Raw genomic sequence first — 19,506 nt, 5'->3', positions numbered from 1 at the left:
TTTGCTCGAATTTTAAATTAAACATCTAACCATTTCATTAAAAATCGATTAAACCTTTAATTAGGAGCTTAATATTTATCAAATGGTGAAATCATGGGGAGAAAATATGATGGTGCTGCAGTTAAAAACCTTATATTACTTTGAAAATAAATAGCTATTAAAAAAATTTAACAATTCATTCACATTTATAAACATACACGTTCCAGACGTATTACAGAAAAGGCATATCATGCAATTAACATACAGCACTTTCATAACACTGTAAGCGTAATCATTATGACTCATTTATAATCATGCAAGAGTTATTTATATATTTATGAGTTTTGTAAAATAATTGGATTAATTGCCTTTCGTTTCTGTTTTGCTTTTTTTTTTTTTTTTTTTTTTACGTTGCATCGATTTTAAGTTATCGAATCTGCTAACGTTTTACGCCAGATATTTATCGAAGCAAGATGGCGACCGCTGGTAAACAGTAAGTATCTCATGTTAAGATATTTTATCCAATTACACAAGACAGTTAAATACTTTATTGTTTATATCGACGGACATTGCACAATGGCTGTGTAAGCATGTTGTAAAACAGTAATTTGATAAGAATGAGCTTATCGATATTGTCCGAGCCAATGAGCTAATACTGCTATCCCCAAAACACACGAGCATACAAACACGCTTTCTAGATTATAAATCGTAAATAAACTGTGTTTACATGTTGTATTTTATTAAACCTATTCATACACAAACTAGGTCTTAATTAACCATCCCACATATTAGATGGTTACTATGCTGTATTCATGCTTTCTTGTGTTCATTTTTAGGTATGGGCTCATTTTGTCCCGGAAGAGTGCATCAAAATCTGCCCCTCTCTCCCGGCCCTCTGTGTTTGGAGATGATTCTGATGATGAGGTGACCGCTCCTATGAATCTGCATGTTGCTTTCTCTACATTTAATGAAGTGCACTGTAATAAAACACAATCTCTTAAATTGTAGACCTCCGTTGGGGAGAGCTTGCAGAAGGAGTCAGTCAAAAAGAAGATGATGAAGCAGGTAAGAATGGAAGACATCCCAAGAACAGTTGCATAATTATGTAATTTGTGGTGTTGAACTTGAAAATATATATATATATTTTCCCCCCACTTTAGACCCGTCTCGAGATGCAAAAGGCCATTGAAGAGGACAGCACCGTCTATGAGTATGATAGTGTGTACGATGATATTCAGAAACAGAGACTGGAAAGCAATAAGAAAATGCTAGGTGGCACAGACAAAAAGGTATATTTTAAAATGGTTTTATTGAAAAAATATTAATTCAACACATTGTAACACTGTAATCCCCATTTGACAACAGTTCAAATTAAAAATGAACATATTTGTTGCTCTTTTAGCCCAAGTATATTAACCAGCTGCTCCGTGCAGTCGAAGAGAGGAAAAAGGAACAGGAACGCCGTGATGAGAGAAAGATCCAGAAGGAGAGAGAAGCAGAGGGCGAGATGTTTGCTGATAAAGAGGCCTTTGTCACTGCAGCTTATCGCCAAAAACTTAAAGAAAGACAGGAAGAGTTGGAGAGAGAGAAGAGGGAAGCAGAGTTAGAAGGTGGGTTCTTGTAGTATAATTCATTGTTGTTATGAGTATTAAAGTGGACATACTTAGTGTTTGTTTTCATTTTTAGCTGCACTGGATGTCAAGAAGCAGAAGGATCTTAGTGGATTTTATAGACATCTTCTCAATCAGACAGTCGGAGAGGAGGTAGTGCCTGATCGTAGTGCTCAAAGGTGAGGCATATACTGGTAGCATTGTATAAAGTACCTGAAAGTCATACTCCAGTAAAAATACAGATATAATTCCAGAAAATTACTTTGGTAGAAGCTGACGTCACAGTTTAGAATATTACTTGAGTAAAAGTTTTAAAGTATTTTATATTTATTGTACTTAAGGACGAAAAGTATTTTTAAAATCTTAAACGTACTTAAGTATTGAAAGTAAAAGTAAATGCAAATGTAAAAGAAGCAAATATATATATAAATGTTCATCCATTAAAAATGATATCACATTTTTAAATGCAGAAACTGTTTGTAGGTCTTTGTAGCTCTAATAAAAATAATAATCAACTTTAACTTGTTTTAGAGAGGAGAAAGCTACAGGCTCTGCAGCAGCAGAACGGTCACCAACCCCGGAGCCTGCAGTGAATCAAAAAGAGCGCGAGGCAGAATCCCACAGCGATGAGGACCAGAGTGATAAAACTGCATTCACCAAGACCACCACAAACATCAATCACCCAAAACGGCACTACAGACAAAAATCCCCTCTTTCAGATAGTGATGTTGAGCGTGAGAGGGAAGAGATTAAAGAAAAGAGTCTCAAGGAAAGAGACAGGGATGCAGCAAAGGATAAAGATAGAGAGAAAACCAAAGACAGAGAAGATAAGCACAGTCACAGAAAGGAAGACAAGGACCGCAGAAGAGAAAGGGAGCGAGACAGGGACAGAAAAGATGACAGAGGTCGAGACAGGAGGGACAGAGACAAAGATGACAGACATGGTAACAGGGACAGAAGAAACAGCAGTCCAAAAGACAGAGAACGAGACAGAAGAAACAGCAGTCCAAAAGACAGAGAAAGACACCGTAAAGGAGAACGAGAGAGAGACAGACGAGATAACAGCCCGAAGGACAGGGAACGGGACCACAAAGAAGAGAAAGATCAGAGGGACCGAGAAAACCAGAAAATGGACAGCAAAAGGAAAAACCAGGATGAGGAAAAAATTAGCGAGACACAGATGGAAAATGATAAAGAAGAAAAAGTTATGGAATCAGAGGACAAAAGTGATGCACAACAGAAACCTAGTAAATTTGCAAAACGGAGCAGTGATCAGACTGTAAATTCAGCCAAAGAGAGATATCTGGCCCGGCAACTTGCTCGTTTTGCTGCAAAGCCCTACATCGAAAAAGATGAAGACTAGCAAATGGATTGATCATTGTATCTCACTTTTATGCACACTTCTCCCTCTTTGAAAGTGTATGTATTGGTTTAAGGCAAATAATTTCAAAGCTTTAGTGAGCCTAAGTGCTTGTAAATTTGAGTGTTTTCTTTCTTGTAAATTGTACTTCATTGTCAGAGTTAATAAAGAGAAGGAAGAAAAAAACCTGCATGTTAATTGTGGCAAACCATCTTGTTTGTTGCGGTGCCCTTAAGTTATTTATTTTTTATTTTTTTGCTGGGTTGCAAGATATTTTCCATAGTTTTAGATTTAAGGGAGGGCTTTAAATACGGAGATGGGAAAGGGCAATTTATTAGCCACTCTCCCCTCATTTAAAAGAAATGTTTTCCATGGTGTGCACCGCAATATGCGCATCCAAAAGTTCATAATTCTTAGGAGGCTTTCATACTGGCAGATAAGTGCGGAACGGGGCACGGATCGCATGAAAAATCGCTAATGTGAACGCGGTCATCGGACCCTGGTGCACACTGGGGTACCGAACCCCAGACTACCTGGAGAATGTAGTCGGAGTTCTGTTGCGGGTCAAAATTGGGTACAACACTGCGCTCCGGCCGAAACAAACGCGCCCAAATGTAAAAGCCCTTATATGGCTTATATAGCCCATACACATCTATCTATCCATCTCTTATAGAGTGCTAGCATGTCAGGAAATTACCCCACCCATAGAAACATGATAAATGAAGAAAACGGTACTTGAATAAAAACTTTTAATAGGACTTGAGGTACAATAATACACTTAACATACAAACATTATATTTATATGACACACAGCAGTTCAAAGAAAACAGGTCTGAATATGAAGGTCAAGGATAAAAACTGGTACAAATCTCCTTCGGAATCTGTAGGGTAAGGGAACATAAAAATCAAAATTAGATCTGCAGGCCATTTGTCTCAGAAAACACCCCCTTGTCATTTTCAAATCAGAAAACCGTTTATCACCACTGATCAATCTGACGGTAATTCCAGCTATCAGTTTAGGTTTCATCATAATGAACTCGGTTTAATATTTAAAATAAGTAACATTTCTGCAGAACTCACCATGAATTTGTGAAGTCCTCAGAAAACACCTAGGAAAACAAACACGGTTAACGAACAGCTCATACAGATCTTACTCTTGGCATACATTTAGTGTGCTCAGAAAACCGATCATCACCACTGAACAATCTGACGGTAATTCCAGCTATTTTCAGTTTAGGTTTCATCACAACACATTATGGAAAGAGACATTATTGAAAAAATATGGTTACTGTGTCTTACCAGCAAACAATCGTTTTTTCCCTCAACCCAAACTCGCTCTCGTTCTTTGCTGGTTCAGAACAGAAAGGACCTTCCTGATTTCGCCTCGTGTTATATGTACTGGTCTTCTTCTTGAGGATCTACGAGTTTAGACGCTAGGCGTACTGCCCCCCACAGGTCAAAAACCATAGGCTGAACCCTAAGTGCGATTCGCTCATTTCTGCCATCTACTGGAGAGAAAAAAAACTTATGAAAAAGGAAAACCTTATTAACGCACACCTGCTCAGTACTGTACACCGGCGGCGCCAGGGGGGGTCTTGGGGGGTCTCAAGACCCTGCCAAAAAATGCCTCGACCCCCCAGCCTCTTCCTGGTTAAAAAAATATATATTCGGGATAAAGATCCATAAATGTTTCTCTTAAAACTACGCAGAACAATAATAAATAATAATTATTTCGACATTTATTCATACACTGAACCGAGAAACGTCTCTGTCGGACGCGTCCGATTCGAGAACCGAGGAGCTGATGATAACTGCGCATGCGTGATTCAGCGTGAAGCAGACTGACACAGAGCGCATCTGAACCGAACTGATTCTTTTGGTGATTGATTCTGAACTGATTCTGTGCTAATGTTATAAGCGCGGGTAAACCAAAGGCTTGAATGAAGGGCAATCATCGCCAATGACGGCATTACATCGAGCGCAAAAGAACCGGTGAACCATTTTTTTTTCAGCTGGTTTATTTGATCGTGTTGTCCGAAAGAACCGGTTCACTTGAGCACCTGCTCCTTTGCCCCTTAAGTGCCCTTTTGTCAAAGCAAAATTTCCTCAATTTTTTTTTTGTAATAACATAAACTTTTGTGAATGCCTGCCCACGCCCAATCATAATATTAGTACAATTTATTAATAATAATTTAGCCGTAAATAAAATGACCAACATGATGACCGTTCACCTGACTACCTCATCCAACCGGGAAGATTCCTCATGCTGCACGCGCATTTTTTAATTGCTAGAGGATATTTTCAACATCGTGGCAGCTGGTAAGTGGTGTTTCATTCTCAGCGAAGTGATTTTGGTGTTTATTTACTTATTATAATTTTACAAGAACGATGTGATGTGAGAACATGCAGATACGTTGTTTATATTGCTGTGTGTAGCCTGTAGTGTAGAAGTAACACTAGCGTGCTGTTTGAGGGAGAAAAGTTTCACAGGCATCGAGGGGTCTGGTCTTTTTTATGTTATTTGAATAAACTTTTATTATATTACAGTACTTATTTATTTTTAACACGTAAAAGTAATTATCACAACACTGGTAAGGCTTATTAAGATTTTCTCATTCTCTGAATTATCATTATAAAAATAAAAACAATTCAGATTTTAAATGTGATGCAAATATTTTTTCTACAATAGCAACAGTGTTTACAACAGCAAGACCACTTTAGACTGTAAACTCAATAATATCTATCTGGAAATAAATGTAAAAATATCAATGTCAATAAAAATGCATAATATACCTGACATGAAAGTGCAGTGTGAAGGATATGAATAACAAATGTAGCCTGTCATTTGTTTACATTGCAAAGGTGTTTTTGTTGTTTAGTAGCAGAAATATGCAGTTATTAGCCATGTCCACTGTATTTTTTGTTGGTTTTCATGAGACCCCCTTGAAAAGACCAGGACCCCCCCATTGCCCCCCCCATCAAAATTGTCTGGAGCCGCCACTGGTACTGTATATCAAATCGTGTGTTGATCATCCACAATATTTTGGGTTGTGGTTGACGTACGTACGATTCCAACTGTATGACCCTTGAACACCATCACCACCAACAACACCTTTACAAAGGAACTATATTTCTTATTTCAACCACCTTTAAATTGACTGAATTAGCCCTTAACATTATAAAGAACTCAGAGGAGAAAGAGCTTTTGCTGTTGCAGCTCCAAAACTATGGAATGTATTGCCATTACACATCAGACAAGTCTCCTCACTGTTTCATTTTAAATCTGTGCTTAAAACCCATCTCTTTACTCTGGCTTCTAACACCAGGTAATCGTGATTCATGTGATTTAAATGTGTTGTGTGTGCAGTGCATTTTATTTATTTGATTTCTATAATTTCATGTTGTTTTATCTTATTCTATTACTTTTATTTTATTGTGTTTGTCTTGTATCCTATTGTGTCTTTTATTGTTGTGGTGTACAGCACTTTGGAAACCTTGTTATTTAAATTGTGCTATATAAATAAAGCGGATTGGATATATAAAAATAAAAAAAATTATCCGGATGTGTTATATTTGACATAGGCCTATATTTATGTACATGCATTTACACTGATTCCATATTAATCTTTCCAAATGTTCAAGGGCATGTTTATAGGTTTCCAGGTTGGCAATCACTCAAAACGGCACTACAGACAAAAAAAAAAAAAAAAAATCCTCTCTTTCAGATAGTGATGATGCGCGAGAGCATGAGAGGGAAGAGATTAAAGAAAGGAGTCACAAAGAAAGAGACAGGGATAGAGCAAAGTATAAAGATAAAGAGAAAAACAAAAGACAGGAGAAAGGAAGACAAGGACCGCAGAAGACAAAGGGAGCAAGACAGGGACAGAAAAGAAGACAGAGACTGAGACAGGAAGGACAGAGACAAAGATGACAAACATGGTAACAGGAACAGAAGAAACAGCAGCCCAAAAGACAGAGAATGAGACAGAAGAGATAAATCCAAAAGAAAGAGAAAGACACCGTAAAGGAGAACAAGTGAGAGAGAGAGAGACAGATAACAGCCCAAAGGACAGGGAATGGGACCACAAAGGAGCAAAAGATCAGAGGGACCGAGAAAACGGACAGCAAAAATAAAAAATGAGCGAGACAAACGGAAAATATGGAACCGGAGGACCAAAGTGATGCACAACAGAAACCTAGTAAATTTGCAAAACACAGCAGTGACCAGACTGTAAAATCAGCCAAAGAGAGATCTGGCCCAGCAACTTCTTGCTGCAAAGACCTACATTGAAAAAGATGACGACTAGCAAAAGGATTGACCATTGTATCTCACTTTTATGCACTTCTCCCTCTTTGAGACAGTATTTATGGGTTTGAAGGCGGCAAATAATTTCAATGCTTTAGTGAGCCTAAGTGTTTGTAAATTTGGGGAGAATGGAGCTTTTTCTTTCTTGTAAATTGTACTTAATTGTCAGTTTTTAATAAAGAGAAGGAAAAGAAAAACTGCATGTTAATTGTGGCAAACCATTTTGTTTGCTGCAATGCAGTTAAGTTTTTTGGCTGGGTTGCAAGTTTTTTTTTTCTTCATAGTTTCAGATTTAAGGGAGGGTTTTAAATATGGAGCATGTCAGGAACTTCCCTCACCCATAGAAACATGATAAATTAAGAAAACAGTACTTGAATAAAGAACTTTTAATAGGACTTGAGGTACAATAATACACTTAACATACAAACATAATATTTATAGGACACACAGCAGTTCAAAGAAAACAAGTCTGAATATGAAGATTAAGGATAAAAGCGGTCCAAATCTCCTCCATCAGAACCTGTTGGGTAAGTGAACACAATCAAATTTAAGGTCATCGAGGCCATTTTTCACAAAAGATAAAAAGTGTTGTTGTTTTTTTAATCAGAAAACCGTTTATCACCACTGATCAATCTGACGGTAATTCCAGCTATTATCAGTTTAGGTTTCATCATAATAAACTCGGTTTAATATTTCAAATAAGTAACAGCATTTCTGCAGAACTCACCATGAATGTGAAGTCCTCAGAAAACACCTAGGAAGACAAACACGGTTAACGAACAGCTCATACAGATCTTACTCTTGGCATGCATTTAGTGTGCTCAGAAAACCGATCATCACCACTGAACAATCTGACGGTAATTCCAGCTATTTTCAGTTTAGGTTTCATCACAACACATCATGGAAAGAGACATTACAGGGAAAAAAAAAAAAAAACTACTATATCTTACCAGCAAATAGTCGCATTTTTCCCTCAATCTAAACTCATTCTTTGCTGGTTCAGAACAGAAAGGACCTTCCTGATTTCGCCTCGTGTTATATGTACTGGTCTTCTTCTTGAGGATCTACGAGTTTAGACGCTAGGCGTACTGCCCCCCACAGGTCAAAAACCATAGGCTGAACCCTAAGTGCGAACCGCTCATTTCTGCCAAATACTGAAAAAAAATACGATAAAATAAAACCTTATCAAAGCACACCTACTCAATACTGTATATCAAATCGTGTGTTGATCATCCACAATATTTTGAGTTCTGATTGACGTACGTACGATTCCAACTGTATGACCCTTTAACACCATCACCACCAACAACACCTTTACAAAGGAACTAGATTTCTTATTTCAGCCACCTTTAAATTGACTGAATAAGCCCTTAACATTATATATAAAAATAAAAAATTGCTCTGGACGTGTTATATTTGACATAGGCCTATATTTCTGTACATGCATTACACTGATTTCATATTAATCTTTCCAAATGTCCAAGGTTGCATGTTTATAGGTTTCCAGGTTGGCAATCACTCAAAACGTCACTACAAAAAAAAAAAAAAAACAAACAAAAAAAAAAAAAGAGTTCTCTTTCAGATAGTGACGATGAGCGAGAGCATGAGAGGGAAGATATTAAAGAAAGGAATCACAAAGAAAGAGACTGGGATAGAGCAAAGGATAAAGATAGAAAGAAAATTAAATACAAAAGACAAAAAATCACAGAAAGGAGGACAGGGACCACAGAAAAGAAAGGCGCGTGAGACAGATTTTAAAGGGGATAAACCCGCTACTGTGAACATTGCCGCCTCTCAATTGGATGAGCTTAATAACTTTTATGATTGTTCCGAGGCTGAAAACACCACCCACCCACACACCGCCCCCGTGGCTGCTGCAGAAGATCCTTCTGACGGGTGAATTTCCGCAAGGTTGCAGGTCCTGATGGCGTCCTGGGCCATGTGCTTCGAGCCATGTGCATTCCAACTAGCTGGAGTTTTCAGACATTTTCAACCTCTCCATCTACCTGTGTGTGGTTCCCTCGTGCCTCAAAAAAATCCACCATTGTGCCCATACCAAAGAAAAATAAATCACATGCTTAAATGACTGGAGGCCCGTTGCTCTGACCCCCATCTTCAGCAAGTGTTTTGAGAGACTCGTCAGACTACATCTGCTCTGTTCTGCCTGCCTCATTGGATCCGCTACAATTTGCATATCGTAGCAACCGTTCCACAGACGATGCTATTACTTTCACACTACACACTGCTCTGTCCCACCCGGAAAATAAGAACACCTATGTGAGAATGTTTGTGGACTACCGCTCAGCATTTAACACCATAGTGCCTGCCACACTTGTTGCAAAGCTCCAGACTCTGGGAATAAACAGATCTCCATGCAGCTGGATCCTGGATTTCCTGACAGGCAGAAGTCAGGTGGTCAGAATGGGCAACAACACTTCATCCCCGCTGAGTCTGACGCTCAACACCAGTGCTCTTCAGGGCTGTGTCCTCAGCCTACTCCTGTACACACATGACTGTGCAGCCACACACAGCTCCAACGTCATCGTCAAATTCGTTGACGACACAACAGTGATAGGCCTGATTACCGAGAATGATAAGACAGCCTACAGAAATAGAAAGACTAAATAGTATCAGGAGAACCACCTCTCTCAACATCGAAAAGACCAAAGAGCTAGTGGTGGATTTTAGGAGACAGAGCAGAGAACACATACCCATCAACATCGACCAGACACATGTGGAGCGGGTAAACAGCTTTAAATTCTTTGGCATTAACAACAGTGAGGTCTCTATGTCTATATGTTAAATTGATTTGTCTGGTGATGTGACAATAAAAGTGATTTAATGGGGACAGAAAAGATGACAGAGGCAGAGACAGGAGGGACAGGGACAGAAGAAACAGCAGCCCAAAAGACAGACGAGACAGAAAAGGTGAGCAAGATCGAGACAGAAGAGACAACAGTCCAAAAGACAGAGAAAGACACCGTAAAGGAGAACGAGAGCGAGAGACAGATGAGATAACAGCCCAAAGGACAGGGAACGGGACCAAAAAGGAGAGAAATATGAGAGGAACAGAAAACCAGAAAATGGACAGCAAAAGGAAAAACCAGGATGAGGAAAACATGAGCGAGACACAGACAGAAAATGATAAAGAAGAAAAATTTATGGAACTGGAGGACAAAAATGATGCACAACTGAAACCTAGTAAATTAGCAAAACGCAACAGTGACCAGACTGTAAATTCAGCCAAATAGTGATATCTGTATCTTGTACATTTGGGGAGAATGGAGCTTTTTCTTTTTTGTAAATTTCACTTCATTCTCAGAGTTAATACAGAGAGAGAGAGAGAGAGAGAGAGAGAGAGAGAGAGAGACAGAATGCATTTTTTTTTTTTTTTGGTGGGTTGTATGAGAGATTTCTTTCCATTGCTTTCATTGTATTAAATTTACAGTGTTCCTGTGGCTCAGTGGCAGAGCATTGTGTGAATAAAGATTTTTGATTTACAATAATACAATTTAATATACAAACATGAAATTGACACACAGCCGTTCAAATAAAAGTCTGAATATGAAGATTAAGGATAAAGTGGTCCAAATCTCCTTCATCGGAATCTGTTGGGTAAATGAACACAATCAAATTTAAGTCATCTGCAGGCCATTTTTCACAGAAAGCTAAAAAAAATTGTATTTTTCAAATCAGAAAACCTTTCATCACCACTGATCAATCTGACGGTAATTCCAGCTATTTTCAGTTTAGGTTTCATCATAATGAACTCTGTTTAATATTTAAAATAAGTAACAGCATTTCTGCAGAACTCACCATGAATTTGTGAAGTCCTCAGAAAACACCTAGGAAAACAAACACTGACTGTTAACGAACAGCTCATACAGATCTTACTCTTGGCATACATTTAGTGTGCTCAGAAAACCGATCATCACCACTGAACCATCTGACGGTAATTCCAGCTATTTTCAGTTTAGGTTTCATCACAACACATTATGGAAAGAGACATTATTGAAAAAATATGGTTACTTGTATTACCAGCAAACAGTCGTTTTTTCCCCTTCATCACACGCTCTTCTTCTGCTGCTTCAATGGATTTTTTATGGCAGTTGGCATCCAAAGTGTTGCATTACTACCATCTGTTGTCTCACTCTAGCTTACTCACTTTTATTTAAACTCGTCTTTCCAGTCCAGTTCTCCTTAGAAAATTAAACAAATATCTCTGTCCTGGGTCATTATTTCCATATGTTACTATATTATTTACATTATATTATAATATACCTATTTCCCGTAGCTGATTCTTAAACTCTTGCCTTTCTAAAATATATTTCTTTCTTTTTTTTCTTTTTTTTTATTGCAAGAAAAAAAACTTGTACAAATATACAAAAACACAGGGAAGCGAGATATAAATACACTCCAATGAGAAGCAAACATAAAATAAAATAGACATTCTGGATTTGCATATAAAATTATAGTATTATTGATACATAAAAGTGCAAAAATAAACTTACATTCTTTTAGGAAAAGTTGTCATAATACATCAAAAACTTGCTACTCTTTTTGTTCTTTGTAAGTCTAAGAGATGAAACAAGAGAGTCCAATTCCATAAGAAAATGGGGGAAAGACAAAGGAGACTTAAGCCATTTCTGTTTATGAATGAAAAATTTTGCATTCAATATAAGAAAATTAACAACATATTCAACAGATAATAGCTTTGGATTTTCATAATAAAAGATAACATCTTTGAGGATAAAAATGTGGGACACATTTGTAAGGTTAGAAATGTAGGTGCTTATGTCAACCCATAATTTGTTGGTGACACCGCAATCAAAAAACAAATGGGCAGCTGTTTCCTCCACAAAACCACAAAACGAGCATGATTCATCGACATTAGAATATTTTGAGACAGACAGATTAACAGGGTCGATTTTATGAAGGATTTTATTAATGGATCTCCTTTACCTTATTAGAAATGCAAAATTTTCTTGGCAGGAGCCAGGCCTTTCTCCAATTTATATTTGTTATAAAGGAACCCCAATAGAATTTCCCTCTTGGAACAATCTTTCTTTTTGTCTGAAATATTTTACGGATATGTCTGTTATTGCATTTCCGATCTAAAATACCAATACCCCCCAAACGTAAAGCCGGATAAACGCTGTTGCCTTTACTGAATTTAAGGTGACTTGAAATTAACTGAATTAAACCTACTGGGATGGCTTTTATCAAATTATAATATTCCTTTGGTGGGACTGGAAAATTATGAAGATTCATAAATTGTTCGTAAGTTAAAATACTACCAAACTTGTCAAACACAGATAGAATAGAGTTCAAGTTATTATTAAACCATCTATGGAAAAAAAGAGATTTATTTCTAACCGTTATATCAGCATTATTCCAAAGGAGAACTTTATGGGGGGAGAATCCATGGACAAAACACAATTTCCAGGAAAGAAGACATTGATGGTGGAAGTTAGATAAGGAAATAGGTAACTTACCAGGCAGAAAATTACATTTCAGTAAGAAAGATAGGCCACCAAGTTGGTCAAATATCTTATTTGGGATAAAAAACCACATTGACATTGGATTTGCAAGGCATCTTTTCAGCCAGTTTACTTTAAAGGTGTTTACAGTGTCTGCAAAGTCCAAAAAATCAAGGCCACCTTCGCTTCTGGAGTTAGTAAGCACATCTCTTTTTAACTTGTACGGTCTATTTTTCCAGATAAAATCCAAAAATATTTTATTAATTTCCTTTATAGCTTTATCGTTGACAAACAAAGAAAGAGCAGAATATACAAAGTGAGAGAGCCCTTCAACTTTAGATAAAAGAACTCTACCATATAATGTAAGATCTCTCTGAAGCCAGATATTAAAGATCTGTTTCGTTTTTATAATTTTATCAGAAAAATTTAAATGATGTCTACTGATTAAATTTCTACTGATATGAATTCCTAAATATTTTACACTTTTTTTTTAACTAGGATGCCTCCTAAGACTATATCATCCCTATCATGAATTGTCATAATTTCACATTTCGAAGTATTAAGTTCTAGACCTGACGCACATGAGAATTGTTCAACCAAATCCAGAGCTTTTGGTAACTGACATTTGTCCTGCAAAAACAGCGTAGTGTCATCTGCTAGCTGTGATATTTTGAACTCCCTGTCAAAAACTGAAATTCCTTTCAAACTTTCATCTTGTTTAATTCTTAGACAGAGTAACTCTGTGGCTAAAAGAAATAAAAATGGGGAGATTGGACAGCCCTGTCTGACTCCACGATATATATTAAACCTCTTAGAAGTGTCAAAGTTCACAATTACTGAGCTGTTAATGCCTCTATAAAACATGGATACAGTCTCCATAAATGCTTTACCAAATCCAAATAATTCTAGAGTACGAAAAATAAATTTATGTTCTATGGAGTCTTTATGAAAGTCAAGAAAAAGTATGAGACCATCAGAATGAATTAAATCGGAATAATCCAGCAAGTCATGTTGTTAGAAATGTGACGGCCTTTCATGAAACCAGATTGAGATTCTGAAATGAAATGATATTGTCTAAACCATAACTTAATCTTTTAGCATAGACAGAGGCTAATATTTTATAGTCTAATGTTAACAGAGTAATAGGTCGCCAATTGTCGATTATTAAAGGATCCTTGTCTTGCTTGGGTATAAGAGAGATGACTCCCTGTTTCATAGTAGCCGTCATATCTCCCTGACTGATGCATTCATTATACATATGAAATAATGGTAATTTAATAAACTCCCAAAAATGGAGATAAAATTCTACCGAGAGCCCATCAATCCCAGGGGATTTACCTTTTTTTCATTTTATGTAGAGCTTGCTTGATTTCATCAATTGATAAAGGAGAATCACAAATTTGACTATACTCTCGATCAATAACTTTAATATGGTGTTTAATTAAATCAATACATTTCTCAGAAATATTACGGTTGAAATTAAAGGTATAAAGAGTGCTATAAAAGTTTGCAACAAAATCAGATATTACTTTTTGGTCTTAAGAAATGACTCCATCAATGTTTAGTGCAGAGAGAGCTTTCCTCTGACCGTTCCTTTTTTCCAGGGCAAAAAAAATAACTAGAATTGCTTTCCCCCTCCTCCAACCATTTAGCACGAGACCTTGTATATGCACCTTTAGCCAAATCTAAGTAGGCTTTATCAAGCTCCAAATTTAACTTTTTTAGTTCTAAATGTTCTTCTTCTGTAATTTTACTTTTAGTCAATAATTCATTAAGTTTATTAACCAACTCTGAATCAGTTTGACGTTTACTCTTTTTAATTTCTTTACTTCTTTTAACTGCTGTATGTCTGGCTTTATATTTAAAGAACTCCCATGTTTTTTTATAATCCCCATTTAAATCAGTAAATAATTGTTTGATAAGCTTGATGATACTATGATTAAACTGTTGATCCTTTAGCAAGGTATTATTAAGTTTCCAGTAACCCCTGAGTCTCGGATTATCCTGGACGTCACTTATCTTTAAAAAAAAACTAACTTATGATCAGATAAGGGGGCAATGGTGTGAGAAATATCTTTTAAATATCTAAGAATAGAAGAAGAAATTAAAAATAAATCAATCCTGGATCTAAGAGATAAAGTTTTATTTGACCAGGTAAAATCTTTTGTATAAGGGTTAAAGAACCGCCATGCATCAGTCAGGGAGAGATCTGTGCAAAGAGAAAAAATTAAGTCATTATTTTTTCCACCATCAAGTCTAGGGGGGTATCTGTCCAAACAATCATCTATGCATTCGTTGAAATCTCCTCCCAAAATGAAATAAGCATCAATATACTTCCTATTTACTTGCCTAAGTCTAAAATATATTCATCAACACACGCTCTTCTTCTTCTTTGACGTTTTATGGCGGTTGGCAAATCAGCTTTAGGTGCATTTACTGCCACCTACTAGGATGAAGTTGTGTAGCATCGACGGTAATGAAAATTAACAAAAAAAAAAAAAAAAAAAAAAAAGGAAAAAGAAAGCAAATAACCTTTTTTATTACCTCTGTATCTTTGAGATAATTAATATGTGAAGAATTTCTATATCCACATCTTTCTAACAATTTCTGAAGTGAGATCTGATTTATTTCTATATTAAGTGTTCTGTAAGTTGTAATCTTTTGTTATCATATCATTTACATTTTATTAAAATATGTTCAACTGTTTCAGGAAGATCACATTTTACACAAAGTCCAGACTCATGTTTACCTATTATAAATAAAGATTGGTTAAGTGCAGTGTGTCGAATTCTAAGGTGAGATATTATGCTGTCTTCCTTTCTATTCCCACAAATTCTCCTCTCATCTCCAACTGTTCTTTGAATATTATATAAATGCCGTCCTTTATTCTCACCATCCCATTTCATTTGCCACATATCTTTTAATGCTTTTTAAAGACCCTTTTTATTTCTAATTTACGCAATTTTAATTTCGCTATCTGATCCACCACTTCATTACCTTCTATACCTATATGTGCCAGTATCATACAAAATAAATAATTGTTTTTGATTGTATTCTGAAAAAAATCTGTAAAATGTCTTACAAAATGTCTTGTCTAGTTGATGATTTACCACTCTTTAAACTTGTCAGCGCTGAAAACGAGTCTTATACTTCTGGTATATTAATGTATTCAACCCACTGAAGAGCCAAAAATATGGCAATCATTTCTGTAGTATAAACTGACAGATGATTAGATGTTCTTTTTGATATTCTATACCTGAACCTTAAACATATTGCTATATATATATATATATATATATATATATATATATATATATATATATATATATATATATATATATATAGTTCTGTACTATTGAACTCTTAGATTCTTGTCTGTTTTTATAATTTATACCCACTAAAACCTGAAAGTCAACTACAGGCATTGTAAAAACCATGGAGGTGTTACTGGCAACACAACAGTATTGCAAACATCACGATTACTTATTCCAGTTATGTGTCTCATTACTTGCTTTCCATCCATTTATATTAACATATTCATGTTCCAAACAGTTTTCTAATACTTTTTTAACTGGATGTATTTCTGAATTAGCCTGACTACTTCCTACTTCCGCTCAATTTCATTTCGCTTCTGTACTCAGTCTGATACATAGACAGTAAAAGAAATGGACACAGCGACCCCACTGGAACTCAATTGAGAGAAGTGAAGCCCATTTTTAGCGTTTTTTAGCACTTCCGTTTCTGACGCACAGACTCAAACGAAGCTTGACGACGTCAGCAACCTGTCTGACAGATGTAAACCTTCTAAGTAGCTGTGCGTGCAAACTGCCATCGTTAATCTTGCAGAGACGGCGAGCTTGAGCGGGGAGTTCTTTGTTGTGAGTGAGCAGGAGTAAGTATTCTGATTAATTATTTTGTATAGTATTATAAAACGTAACGCCAGTACGCCATATTAAGTTAATTGCCTGCGAGCTTCTCCTCCTGTCTGTACGGTAATGCGACAGAGAGACGAGTGGTTATGATGCAATCGTTAGCCTATTTTTTACAAAAACTGTTTATACGGGGCCATAATGTAACATAGAAGGTAATTGAGACCTTTATACATTGTCGTGTATCTTTAGAAATAAATAATGGACAAACGGAGTCTTTAAACGCCTCAGATGTAAAGTTATTCGCTGTCAAAGTGACGCCAAAATGAATGGGAGTCAATGGGAATGCTAACGCAAGTGAAGTTCTGCTAAAAGATGGCAGCCCCCACCCGGCTTCAACTTCCGGTCTAGTTCCTTGCCCCCTGGTCTGATACAGCGTCAGAGCTTTCTGTTTGCCACCGGTCTGGAAACAGCCGGGCCAATCAACGAACAGAGGGCGGGCTGAGAGCCGTCACGTAGATGCTAAGCGCCGAGTTTTACATTGTAGGTTAGAGAAATCGAAAACCGAAACGACCGCCGAAATGGGAAACGAGACACGGGATGCAATTCGCTCTGTTATGGAGAACATTCAACTCTTTTTCAAACTGAAGCCAGAAGAAGTTCAGTGGAAGTTCAATCATAGATTTGAGTTCGATGCATGATGTCTGTGCTTCGATGCGGCTGTACAGGCGCATAACATACGTCTAACTAAACGTATCTGATTGGCTTATGGGTAACCAATGATTTTAAACTTCAGACAAGCGCCCCCTAGCGAGAGAGAAAACACTTCTCTTTTTTGCCATTCCAGACTCTGTCTACGAAGCAAAGTGAATTAGCAGAGTCTGGTATTACCAGGCTATTTCTGAATGCCCTTTTACAGTAGCCCAGTTTCATCTCATTAATTTCAACCTTTAAAGCTGGTACAGGAGAAGTTTTAAATGCTCCACAGCTTAATCACAATGTCTGGTTTTCTATTTTATTCACTTTATTTAACAGAAGTTAATGAAAATGGTCTGTAACTTGTGACTGGTCTTTTCCTGGCTTTATAATTGGAATAATTATGCCATGTTTCCAAGAGGAAGGGAGTTTTCCTAATCTCCAAACTCTGTTAAAAAGATATAATAAAATATTATTTGCCTTGTCTGATAGATACTTAATCATTTCATTAGATATTTCATCTTTACCATGTTTCCCTATAAGGTGTAAAGTATGATTTAGATTTGAATGTCCTGTACGTAAATGTGTGAAAATAACTTTCTACTTAAGTTGTGAATTATTTTGCTTTTCTTTAAGGTTTTTTTTAACCTTGTAATAGTGTCGACCTGTATGACATGAGTCCCAAATTGTCCCAAATTTCCTATTGCAAGCTTCTAAAATAAAATGTTTTCCTTCTGATCTACTGAGTGCAATGTTTATGGCTGTTATTTTTTTCCTTTGCTGCTTCAGAACAGAAAGGAATTGTCTTTTTCTTTTTTAAGCATCTTTGGCGGTTGGCAAACCAATAGCTAAAAGGTGCTTTACCGCCAACTGCTGATCAAAAGTCTGGGAGAGAAAAATAACAGGATAAATAAAAAATGAAATAAAATAAAGGGGAAAAAAATAATATTCTATGATCTTCATATTCGTTCTAGGAGACACGTCTCTTTCAGATATGTAATTAACTGTACATATGTTTTCCTTCGTGCTGTTCCAAGTATATTTTCCAAAGTAAATTTAAGTTAATAATTTTAACTTTTTTAATATTATTCTCTTATTTTCACATGCATGAAATTATATGTTTTACTGATTCAGGTTGGTTACAATGTGTACATAAACCATTTGTGTGTTTACCTATTAAATGCAGAGTCTTATTAAGGCCTGTCTTAATCTGAGACGAGTAATGGCTGTTTCCTCCTTCCGATTTATACCCATTTCTCTTCATACACCAACTTTGCTTTGAATATTATAAAAATTTCTTCATGTATCATTAATATCCCAGGATTCCTGCCATAGATTTTGTGTATGTAACTTTATTATAGTCTGTATGGCTTCAGCTTTAATTAATTTAACCTGTAGATCAATTGTTTGGGATTTGAGAGATTGTTTTGCTAAAAGATCTACCTCTTCATTCCTTTCACACCTACATGTGTAGGAACCCAGATCAATGATACATTCGTACCATTATTATGTAATCTAAGGAGTATATGATATATTTAATTTAAAATGTCAAGTCTATATTATTTCCCGGATACAATACTCATGAGAGATACTACTACTACTTTATTTTTATTTCTTCGTTCTATCCACTGTAAACCTTATATTATTGCTACCAATTGTACTGTTTACACAGATAAGTCATCTGTTGTGCTCTTTTTAATATTTCCCTTGCATTGTGGGATGTATACTGCAGCACCTGTTCAAGCATTTTCAGGGTTCTTTGAACCATTTGTAAATAAAATTATTTTATTGGTGAAATGCAACTCCATATAGGCTAGTTTTTAACTATACACCAGACAGGCATAAGTTTTGATTTTCTTTTTATTTCTTCCTGTATTTGCAAGTCAATTACTGGCATTACCAGCGGCGTAGCAAGCTTTTCAAAAGTGTGGGGGATGGATGTGGTTTGTTTAAAAACAATAAAAATTATGAATACATTGACAGAGGGGTACAAAATGCAGGGCTTGAAGTTCTTGCAGCGTTGGCTGGGAAAAAATAACCCTACATTAAAAAAAAAAAAAAAAAAAAAAAAAAAAAAAAAAAACATAAAAGGGGAGAAAAAAACGCCCACACAAAGCTATTTCTCTGGTGGTATAAATAATGTAACAATTTACTGTTTTTAAACATTAAAATAATATACACTTTTCTTTCATAGTTCTTCAATAGG

The 19,506-nt window shown here is 36.2% G+C and overlaps 1 protein-coding gene, 1 long non-coding RNA gene and 6 other non-coding genes across 8 annotated transcripts; 1 reads left to right on the top strand and 7 right to left on the bottom strand.

Moving 5' to 3' along the window:
* Positions 1-405: 405 nt before the first annotated feature.
* Positions 406-3,141, top strand: nsrp1 (nuclear speckle splicing regulatory protein 1). Its single transcript, XM_052588359.1, has 7 exons — positions 406-472; positions 816-903; positions 988-1,044; positions 1,140-1,268; positions 1,382-1,589; positions 1,666-1,768; positions 2,121-3,141. Exons 1-7 carry the CDS (start codon positions 453-455, stop codon positions 2,950-2,952), a joined length of 1,437 nt encoding a protein of 478 aa, XP_052444319.1. The 5' UTR covers positions 406-452; the 3' UTR covers positions 2,953-3,141.
* A 543-nt stretch (positions 3,142-3,684) lies between these two features.
* Positions 3,685-16,027, bottom strand: LOC127986131 (uncharacterized). The gene is made up of 6 exons (XR_008160777.1): positions 11,294-16,027; positions 11,072-11,100; positions 9,108-10,863; positions 4,249-4,454; positions 4,030-4,058; positions 3,685-3,830 (listed from the first exon to the last, which is right to left on the bottom strand). It is a non-coding gene; the product is annotated as an uncharacterized LOC127986131 (long non-coding RNA).
* LOC127986720 (small nucleolar RNA SNORD65) lies at positions 3,910-3,981 on the bottom strand. Its single transcript, XR_008160926.1, has one exon. It is a non-coding gene; the product is annotated as a small nucleolar RNA SNORD65 (small nucleolar RNA).
* On the bottom strand, positions 4,124-4,198 carry LOC127986716 (small nucleolar RNA SNORD65). The gene has a single exon (XR_008160922.1). It is a non-coding gene; the product is annotated as a small nucleolar RNA SNORD65 (small nucleolar RNA).
* On the bottom strand, positions 7,857-7,931 carry LOC127986719 (small nucleolar RNA SNORD65). The gene has a single exon (XR_008160925.1). It is a non-coding gene; the product is annotated as a small nucleolar RNA SNORD65 (small nucleolar RNA).
* On the bottom strand, positions 8,075-8,149 carry LOC127986714 (small nucleolar RNA SNORD65). The gene has a single exon (XR_008160921.1). It is a non-coding gene; the product is annotated as a small nucleolar RNA SNORD65 (small nucleolar RNA).
* On the bottom strand, positions 10,946-11,020 carry LOC127986717 (small nucleolar RNA SNORD65). The gene has a single exon (XR_008160923.1). It is a non-coding gene; the product is annotated as a small nucleolar RNA SNORD65 (small nucleolar RNA).
* On the bottom strand, positions 11,170-11,244 carry LOC127986718 (small nucleolar RNA SNORD65). Its single transcript, XR_008160924.1, has one exon. It is a non-coding gene; the product is annotated as a small nucleolar RNA SNORD65 (small nucleolar RNA).
* Positions 16,028-19,506: the final 3,479 nt, after the last annotated feature.

Source organism: Carassius gibelio, chromosome B21 (genome assembly GCF_023724105.1).
Source record: "Carassius gibelio isolate Cgi1373 ecotype wild population from Czech Republic chromosome B21, carGib1.2-hapl.c, whole genome shotgun sequence".
In the NCBI taxonomy this organism is placed as follows: Eukaryota; Metazoa; Chordata; class Actinopteri; order Cypriniformes; family Cyprinidae; genus Carassius; species Carassius gibelio.
Note: the sequence above shows the minus strand (reverse complement) of the source record. Positions and strands in the feature narration are given on the sequence as shown.

Coding starts and splice junctions, on each gene's coding strand:
- nsrp1 (XM_052588359.1), top strand. CDS start 453: ATGGCGACCGCTGGTAAACA. Junction 1,590..1,665: donor GAGGGAAGCAGAGTTAGAAG/GTGGGTTCTTGT, acceptor TTTCATTTTTAG/CTGCACTGGATGTCAAGAAG. Junction 1,769..2,120: donor CCTGATCGTAGTGCTCAAAG/GTGAGGCATATA, acceptor AACTTGTTTTAG/AGAGGAGAAAGCTACAGGCT.